General features: G+C 55.4%; 1 protein-coding gene across 1 annotated transcript in view; it reads left to right on the forward strand.

Annotated features, from left to right (window-relative positions):
• Positions 1–9,704, forward strand: part of SH3PXD2B (SH3 and PX domains 2B) — a 75,046-nt gene that overhangs the window by 52,691 nt on the left and 12,651 nt on the right. The window contains exons 6-8 of the mRNA XM_013005911.2: positions 833–967; positions 3,373–3,477; positions 7,479–7,596. Coding sequence (XP_012861365.1) covers positions 833–967; positions 3,373–3,477; positions 7,479–7,596 — 358 coding nt within the window. The remainder of the gene's footprint in view (positions 1–832; positions 968–3,372; positions 3,478–7,478; positions 7,597–9,704) is intronic.

Genomic DNA, 9,704 nt, shown 5'->3' on the forward strand with positions numbered 1-9,704 from the left:
CCCACAGGTCCTTCCTGACCGGACCCTCCCCCAGCACCAAGCTCCCTCGCCACTAGGCTTCCATCTCCAGCGTCCTTCTAGTTTCTGGAAGGTTCCACGCTCTTTTCCCAGCTCGGGGTGGGGTCAACCTTCAACCTGCTTGGGACCCTTCTCTTGCCTCAGGTCTCTGCAATATATGCCGCCTCCTTAGGGAAGTCTTGCTGGCCAAGTCATGTGATGTATTTAGTGTCTTTAAATGATGCCATTTATTCTCAACTGTGGCATCCTGTTTGTTTCTGCCCATGCATTTGCACAATCCAGTAGTGTTATACGTACCTGTTGACCTTAGATGCTGCTCTGCGTGTCTGTCTCCTGAGTAGATTAAGTTCCTTGCGGCTCAGAAACCCAGCTGTCTCATTCACTTTTTGGTACGAGTGTCTGGAGCATCAGTGGGGCCTTCCTGAATTAATAAATAGTGATTTAGGATGGATGGCTAGTTGGATGGGTGTTTAACATATTCCATTGGGTAGATGATGGGTGCATAATGGCTGATAGAGAGAGGTGAATGAAGAGTCGCCGACCCCACCCCCACCCCCACCCCCACCCCATGTCTTCAGCTTCTTAAGCAAAGGTGCCGTGTCTGCATTAGCTGTGAGCCGCCTGCATCTAGCCCATGCCTGCATAGAATAGCCACTTGGTAACCACTTGCTGGTTGAGTAGACAAATGGGTGAAAGAACGAATGCATGCAGTAGCCCTTGAGTCCCTTAAGAGCTTCCTTCTGTATTGGGACTCTCCCCCTCTGCACATGGGAGGTGAGTGCATGTGGCCTCTGACGGCATCTTATGTTCCCAGGGGGCGACCTGGCCTCGGTGGACCCCTTGGTCCTGGAGCAGTATGTGGTGGTGGCAAACTACCAGAAGCAGGAGAGCTCGGAGGTCAGCCTCGGCGTGGGGCAGCTGGTGGACATCATCGAGAAGAACGAGTCAGGTAGGCACCTGGACCTCCTATTCCGTCACCGGGCCCCCAGGCCTGGAGACAACTAGGAAACTTAGAACCTGACCTGGCCCATCCAAGTGGTCGAGTGCCCAGTCCTCCAGCCTATGGCCTCTTGGAGACCTGCCCTATTTGATCACAGCACTCGCAGATCCCACTTGGTCCCCACTCACTAACGCCCACTGGATCCTAGCTGACCTTCACTGTGAGAGTCACGTGTCATGACTGCTCTCTAAGGCACATGGATGCATGGAGTTGCACTGGGAGCTTCTGTTCCCTTGCCATTGATTGCCCACGGCCGTCTTCACAAGGCTTCCCAGCTGTGGACTGGTGGATGAGTCCCGTATCCTCAGCCCATTCTGCCCGTGGTGGAGACCACTGTTCATGTTCCCTGGCCATCTGGGACGGAATGCAGTGCACTCAGGAAGTCGCAGAACCGCTATCACCAGGGCTCCGCTACATGCATTTGTATGTGTGTATGCATCGTGTCTTGGAAGAAGTACAGTCAGAGTGCTCCTTTAGAAGCAAAGATGGCAAGACTTGGTCTTCCATACTTTGGACTTATCGTCAGGAGAGGCCAGTCCCTGGAGAAGGACAGCATGCTTGGTAAGTGGACGGGCAGTGAAAGAGGAAGGCCCTCAACGAGATGGAGTGACGCAGGGCTGCATCCGTCGACTCCGGCACAGGAATACTTGGGAGGACGGCACAGGACTGTGCAGCGCTGTGCAGAGGGTCGCTGTGGATTGGAACTAAGTCCGTGGCACCCAACGACAGCATTCTCTCTAGATAGCTATCTTGAAGAAGTACAGCCAGGATGGACGCTTCTTAGAATTGAGGCTGGTGAGACTTTATTTCACATACTTTGGACATGTTGTCAGGAGGGACCTGTCCCTGAAGAAGGACCTCATGCTTGATAAATTAAGAGGGGCAACGACAGAGAGGAAGACCTTCAATTTGGGAGATAGAGTGACATTGGGGCTCCACATTAGCCTCAACCATGGCAGCAGTTGTGGGATGACATAGCACCGGGCAGTGCTTGCCCTCTTGGACATGGGGTCACTCTAGAGTTCGAACTGACTCGATGGCACCTAACAGCAACCAATGTCCTATAGAGTTGATGCAAGCAGTGAATTCACAAGGACTGAGCCACTGCTGCAGGGGAAATGGAGTTAGGTTCCTGCAAGCCTCTGCTCACAGCATTTTCATCAACCGATCAACACTTAATGCTGTGTGTTTCTCCTTAAAGACACCTTAGGTCATTGTCACTGCTAACTCACTAGCACTGACTGCATAGCCAGCAGCGCTGTAAACTCATGTCTGAACAGAGCTGATCTGATCCACACATTTCTGCTGCGAGACCCAGCACAGCTTTCTTGCACTTAGTGACAGGAGACACCGTGACAGAACTCTACTCTGCTAACAGGCGGGGGGCGAGGGGACTCCAACTGTTGCACCGCAAAGTCACCAGCAAAAAGCCCAACAGTGTGAAAGCCATGGCACCCAAAACGACAGAAAAGAGCGCCCGCTAAGACAGGAGCGCTGAAACAAGACGGGGGTGGCGTGGCATCTGGGAACGTGCTTCTCGGTGACTCGCTCCCCGCTCTTCGCAGCCAAGGTGCGAGCGTTGGATCCAGGGCTGCAGATAAGCTTTCACGAGTTGGCAGAGCCCGAGAAGAGTGAGGAGCTGGTGTCCATCTGCAGCCAGGTTTCCTTTGACTTAAACAGGTGCTAAGTCTCAGCCACGCTATTAGGACCAGGGCTCCCAGGTCAGACTGCCCTGCACACAAATCACAATTCTGTCATAAACTCTGTATAAGTCTGTTCATAAACTTGTATAAGTCTGTTCACCTCTTTGAACCTTTATGTTTGAGAGATGATAATATAAAGATTATATAACAAAAACCACCCCCCCAATAAAAGACTCACTGCTTGCAAGTCAATGCCCACTTGAGAGCAACCCTATAGGACAGAGTAGAACTGCCCTGTGAGTTTCTGAGGCTGTAACTCTGCAGGAGTAGAAGGCTTCCTCTTTCTCCTGCAGAGGAGCTAGTGGTTTTGAACTCTTGACCTCATAGTTAGCAGCCTGACACCCAACCACTATGCCACAGGGCTCCTATAAAATAACGCCAGGAAAAGGATCCACTAGCCCACCTGGGTGACGGCCTCTACAGTCATTGCTCGTCATTTGTCACTTTGCCTCCTCTGTCTCGGAGGCAGGGGAGGGCTTCTCGTTAGTCCGCTTTGTTTCTTGTTAGCTAGCTTCTGGCAGTTAGCAGTCAACTAGCAGGCCTGGTTCGGTTCTCCCACCCCAAGCATTAACTGACACTGTGACAGTCTGACCCCACCCAGGGCCTCTCGCTTGCCTCGACTAAGGGCAGTTTCCACCTTCGCTTCCCCAGGTTGGTGGTTCGTCAGCACCGCAGAGGAGCAAGGCTGGGTTCCTGCTACCTGCCTGGAAGGACAAGATGGGGGACAGGATGAGTTTTCCCTACAGCCTGAGGAAGGTAGGCAGGGGCTCCAGCCTCTGGCGTGCTGGGGCAGCCTGGCCAACCAGCTCGGCACCAGGCTGCCTTCTCAGCCGCTCCCTACCTCCAGCCCCTGCCTCGGGTGCTCTCCGGGTCAGGCTTGGTCACCTGGAGCGTGAAGCTTGCAGGGAAGGAGGGATGAGGGCTGAAGGACAAGTCAGCCCTTTTTTAGGAGCCTGTGAGAGCCCATCCAAGTGAGCCTGGGGGGAGCTGGGCCTGCCTTCCCAGCACCATGGGGGGAGAGGGGGTCTTAGTAACAGGGGGCTCTACGGGGCAGGGTGCACTGCCTGGAAACTGCGCCAAGCCTCAGACGTCAGCACCTGGATAGTTCCTCCCAGAACACTCCAAACTACCTCTGGAAAGCTACGCCGCTGCTGCTGCGGCCCTGGCTGGGTGTCGGGATGAGGACTGACCCTACTTTCCCCCACCCCCGACACACAACACATAACATTTTGTTTCATGCCTTTATTTCCCTGCCAAACCTTTTCCTAGCAACGTTCTGAGTGTGATTCCTGCCATTGCCAGATGTACCAACGCCCAGCCAACTCCCTTCAACCCCCACCCCAGAGGGATTCCTGAAACTCGAGTGTGAATTCACTTTCTAGCTCACGAACAGCAGGGCTAGGGAATCTGGCAGACCTGTATTGGAACGCCTCCCGCCCCACTGGCTCAGTGACCTTGGCCCAGTAGCTTAACTTCTCTATGCCTCAGGCTCCTCCTCCGAAAATGGAAGTGCTGCTACCTCCACCGTAAAATTTTTATAAAAAATACAATGAAACTCCATGTGCAACAGCTTTAGCCAAGAGCCCAGGGCAACAAATAAGCAGGTGCGGTTAGGATCCTAACAGCTAAACTTTGCGAGGGTGGTCTTTAATTATTTTGACCAAGCACAGTATGTTTTTCACCTGAAGAGGGTGAGGAGGAGCAAGGGGGCTATTTCTGTGCGTTCGTGTGAACACACAACCTGTGTGGCTTTGCATTCTCTGTTCTCCGAGCCACGCTTCTGACGTTCGTGGGTGTCCCTGGGCCTGGGTGCTATTGGGCACTGAAGAATCCCCAAACTCAGTCCTTGACCCACTGAGTCCCTCGTAACGCAGCCCCGAGGAGGACACAGTGCGGCTGACCCGCAGTCTTAGGTACTGCAAGCAGACTGCCGCACCTTTCTCCCATGGAGCAGCCGGTGAGGTCAAACTGCCGATCTTTCGGTGAACAGCCAAACACTTCACCCCTGTGCTGCCAGGCATGTGAGATGGGGTTCTTCCAGGAAACTGCCTTCTGGTGACCCTCACAGGCATGCCTCTGTGAGGAGTGATGGTGAGGCTCCCACAGGTGGAGAGAGTTACCCGGGTCACACACCTGGAATTTAGGAATTTCCCTAAGAATTTGTATCATGTTCCTCCCCTTGTGAAGGCTTCTCTTTTTCACTTTCTGTGGTCACCCGGTATTCGAATAAGGGGCCCTGGTGGTGCGCGGGTTGAGCGCTTCACTGCTAGCCCCAAAGTTGGTGGTTCGAACCCACCCCGTGGTGCCGAGGCCGTGTGCTCCTTGTTTGTGGAGGTGGCCCCCTGGGAAGCCCTATGGGGCAGTCCTGCTCTGTCACCTGGACGTGCTTTGAGTTGGAATCGATGGGCCAGCACTCAGCAACAGCATCAGCCTTCTGTCTGTGGGATGCTCCTCCCTCGAGGTCAAGGTGACTCCTCGGGAGTTTGGTCTGGCATCCCAATGGGCGCTGCTCCTTTACGTGGGGACTGCAAGTGCTTTTCTCTCACCTCTGCCTTCTGCCCTCCCCCACATGCTGCCGGCCAGTCTCCTGGAGGTACTGGTCCCTGCCCCGGCCCGTGGGCCGCCGCCGCACTCTGGGGGACCTGTATGCCGTCAGCTGGCGTCCAGGTGCCTGCCTGTCGGGTGTTTGGGGCCAGCTCCCGCATCTGCATGAGCTCTGCTCCGGGCCTGCTCGTGCCTGCTGCATGCTGGGGGGCCGGGAGCGTGTACTCGTGTGTGCTGGTGCGCACATGGGTGCGTTGGCATGTGGATTCGGGATCCTGGAGTGTTGTCAGCCTGGGGTGTCTAAGGTTTACCCAGTTAAGAAATGATGCCCAGGCCCCCCCAGCGCCTATAGTGCTGAGCCTGATGCCCATCAGTTTCAGGGTGAGAACCCCACAGCAGGCTGGCTGAATCAAAAGTAACGCTTACTGGCCAGGAGTCTGGTGGGCGGGGGACTATTTCCAGTACTAAGTAAGCATGGCTGGACCCACGGCCTGGAAAATGCCTTTGGGATTTAACAATATCAGTGCTGGGGGTTCGCATTTGCCCCCTCTTGGCTCTGTGGGCCCCATTCTCTGTAGCCTCTTGACACCACCAGCCCCTCCACTCTATCAGCCCGTTCTCTGCAGTTCTGTAGGCCTTGTTCTCTGTGGCCTCTTGCCCTCCCCCCAGTGACAACCAAACCAAACCCCATGGCAAATTCACAGTGGCCAGAGGGACACGGCATTTGGTTAGGTCACGTCCCCACCCCCTCCCTGTAAGCGGTGGAGAAGTCAGCCTCGCTGTCCTGAGGACGAAGGGCAGCAGAGCCCGCAGAGACTGGGCGGGCCTGTGTAGAGGCCGTCACTACGATGGCTGATACACAGTAGGCAAGGCCATCAGCCTTGAGCACTGTTTGGACTGCCTGAGAGCCCAGAGCAGACCCCTGGGCGCTGGAAAACCAGTCCAATCCCAGAGTTGGACTACGCCCAACCCTGTAGCTACCATGAGTGAGGGCAGCCCCTGGCTGTGTGCACAGAATGTTAGCAGCCCAGGTCCGCTGAGACCCGAGGACAGGTCATAGGCTAGGTCAGTAAGCAAACAGGCAACCCGTGCACACACCACCTCCCGAGGGACCAGCTGGGCAAGCCACAGGCAGCTGGAGTTGTGGGCCCAAACCAGGAAGCACCCACACACCCATTCCCATCACAGCAGTGTTGTAGGGTGGGCACTGACTGCTGTGGAAGGGACACAGCTGAGGCAGCTCTCGAGTTGGGGGGCTTAAGGATGGCCCTGTGGCTCCTGGGGAGGGCTCTAGGCAGTGGGGCAGAAAGCCCCCCATTCACATTCATGAAAAGGGAAGTGTCTGGCACAGTTGGATCAAGAGGCTTGATATTAGGAAGTGAAGACCAGTGACCAGCGTGCTGATGAAAATGGCCGGCTGTGTTCTCCTTGGTGGAAATCTCAGCTGCTGTCAAACTCCTCTCACCACCAGCAGACACGGGTGGGATTCGGGGGCTCAAGGAGTCTAGATCCCTCTGGTCTGAGCGGGGGGCTCCTGCCAGGCCTTTGGGACTTGTTCATTTGCCAGGCTTTGCCTCACTGACTCAGGACACCGCAGGCACCATGCCCCGTGCTCCAGACAGAGGAATGCGCAGACAGCCCCAAAGCCTTGCTTTCCTGGAGCTCAGGTTCCGGTGAGGAGGCAGGCATGAGGCCGTGTATGATAGTAAGGGGGCTGAGGAGTGGGGCTCGGGGAGACCAGGGCCCAGTTCCTGGCCTGGGCACCCCGTGCATAGTCCCCAGAGGCTTGTGTGTGGCTCTGGTGCTGAACAGATTGCAGCAGAGCTTCCGCAGCAAGACAGACTGGGAAGACAGCCTGGCAGTCTACTTCCCGAAGTTAATTAAGGAAGCCCCTCTGGCTCACAGTGGTATGGTCCATTACAGAGATGGGGCAGGCCTGGACCACCATGTGTGAGGGGCCAGTTCCCTCGCAGCTCCCAGGAAAGAGGTTGGGGTACAGTGGAGCAGGCTGGCCTGGCACAGAGCTCAAGACGGTGAGGGTGACCGTGTGAAGGAGAGGGCTTCCACAAGGATTGGGCCCTTCCCTCTGTCCCATGGGCTCTTGGTGTTTGACTAGGCAGAGAGGGTGCCCAGTGATCGCTGGGGACTCTCTCCCTCCAGGGAGCCAGCATCCCTTGTCCCTTCCCTAACCTAGCATTGCTCTGTCCACACAGAGGAGAAATACACGGTCATCTACCCGTACACCGCCCGAGACCAAGATGAAATGAACCTGGAGAGGGGGGCCGTGGTGGAGGTCATCCAGAAAAACCTGGAAGGCTGGTGGAAGATCAGGTAGGTCCGGGTGGGGTGGTTCTGCCTCTGTGAGGGATTGCGGCGGGGTGAGGTTTCGGCTGGAGCCATCAAAGAATACTTCTCTGTGCTGCGTGGTTTCCTTCCCTCACCGGATCTTCTGCTAAAAGCCCATGGTGAGCAAAAACAGCTCCAAGCCCACTGAGCCACAGACAGCAGCAACCCTGATAGCAAGGCTGGTCTCCACCTCCACTACCAGGTGTGTGTCGTGGCTGGGAGGTTGGGGCCACCCTGTGTGAGTGGCTCCCTGCTCCTGCCCTCCTCAGAGACAACAAGGATGCTGAACAACCGTGAGGACTGCCCTTCTTAGAACGAACGTGCCTTCATTTCATGGATCATCTTTCCCCGGCTTTGTCTCACTGTGTGATCAAATCAGAACCCCACAAAAAGATGAGTGACCAGCTCATCCTGGTCTACCTGCAGACTTCCTGGGTTAGCAGTGAAAGTGCCAGAAACCCCCTCTCCCGTCCCCGAATGGGCAGGCTGTCGATGCCCAAGGCCTTGCCTTGGTGTGTGGTAGAGAGAGCCTTTGAGCCACCCACACAGGGCATGTCTCACTCCTTTGTGCAACAAACACATCAGCGAGGTGCCCAGGGGTCTTTGGTTGAAGAGGGGCTCCTCAGGCGGGGGTCAGGACGGCGACCTCAGAACTGGAATTGAAAGGAGTATTGGTGATAGTATCTAACATACAGAGACGATATGTTACATTGCTGCATGACAAGTTCTCCCAAAGGGTAGTGTCTTAAAACCAGAAGCATTTACATTCTCACTGGGTCTCAGGGTTAGAAGTCCAGGAGGGGCTTAGTTGGTCTTGGGGTCTCCCTTGAGGTCACACTCTGGATGTTGGCAGGGGGTGCCGTTGTCTGAAAGCTTGACTGGTGCCCAAGGCCAAGGGTCCGCTTCCGGTTCACACGGCAGGTGGGCAAGAAGCCTAGCTTCCTCGCCTCCACAGGATGCTTAAGTGTCCTCACAGCATGCAGCCGGCTTTCCCCAGTCGAGGAAGCCCTGCCGCCTTCCATAGCCAGTCACTCGCCCTCACTCCTGCTCCACGCTGTTGGCTCCCATGAAAGCGGCAGGGGGCCAGGCTCCGCCTCTCGGACAGAACAGGATCAAAGACTCTGTAGGCATTTAAAAACCCCTGCCACATAGATGCCTGCTATTACATTTTCACAGAAACATGGTGCTGTTCAGTTCTTAAAGCAATCTTTCAACAGAGAGAGTTGGCCCTGCCAAAAGTAACATCTCAGTTGAGTCTACACGACTTTCCCCAAAACGCCATTGTGTGGACACCTGTTTTGTGGTTCCAGACCAGGGAGATGCTGTAAAAAGTTGGACAGCCAGCTCTCCAGGAGAAGACCTGCACAGAGTGTGGCGTTTGCCGGTTTCCCCAGTATGACCACTGCCGCCACAGCTGATTCCAAACTACCCACCGCTCGCCCCTGGAGGTGCAGCTTGGCAGCTGTGCCTACAGCTGGCTCTCACTGGTGCGAGCTGCAAGATCCCAACACACCTCTGCTCCAGCCCCACGCTCTGGTCACTGTGTTAAACGGAGGTCTATTCCTGAAGCGATTCAGTAGCCGTGACACTCCTTACAGCCCCCTCGGCAGGTGTGGGGCCGCGAGCACTTCTGGTCAAGCAGATTGCAGAGGTACCTCCGTACCTTACACGGTTGGTGGAGAAGAGTACCAACACAGTACTTGCACCGTGTCACTGAAGAGTCCCTGGTTGGTTCTGACTGTTCACCCGCTGAACTGCTGACCAAGAGGTTGGTTTAAGTCCACCCAGAGGTGCTCTGTAAGAAAGGCCTGGCAATGCACTTCCAACAGATCACAGTCATTCAAAACCCATGGAGGGCAGTTCTCCCAGCAGGCATGAGGTCACCAAGGGTTGGAGTTGACTCAACAGCATCTGCATCTGGGAGTGTCTGTTCTCCTTGTCATTGTTGTCGTTACCATGGTGAGTTAGTTAATTGTGCCAGCCTGGCCCATAATCACATGTGGGGCTAATTGAAAGGCGGAGGGATAAATGGGTGGTGAGCCTCGCCTTTCTAGTTCTCGGGTCTCTTTGCTTTGTGATGGTCGCACCAGGGT

Source organism: Echinops telfairi, unplaced genomic scaffold (assembly GCF_000313985.2).
Source record: "Echinops telfairi isolate 266 unplaced genomic scaffold, ASM31398v2 ScPeMD7_7469;HRSCAF=8507_0, whole genome shotgun sequence".
NCBI classification, from domain to species: domain Eukaryota; kingdom Metazoa; phylum Chordata; class Mammalia; order Afrosoricida; family Tenrecidae; genus Echinops; species Echinops telfairi.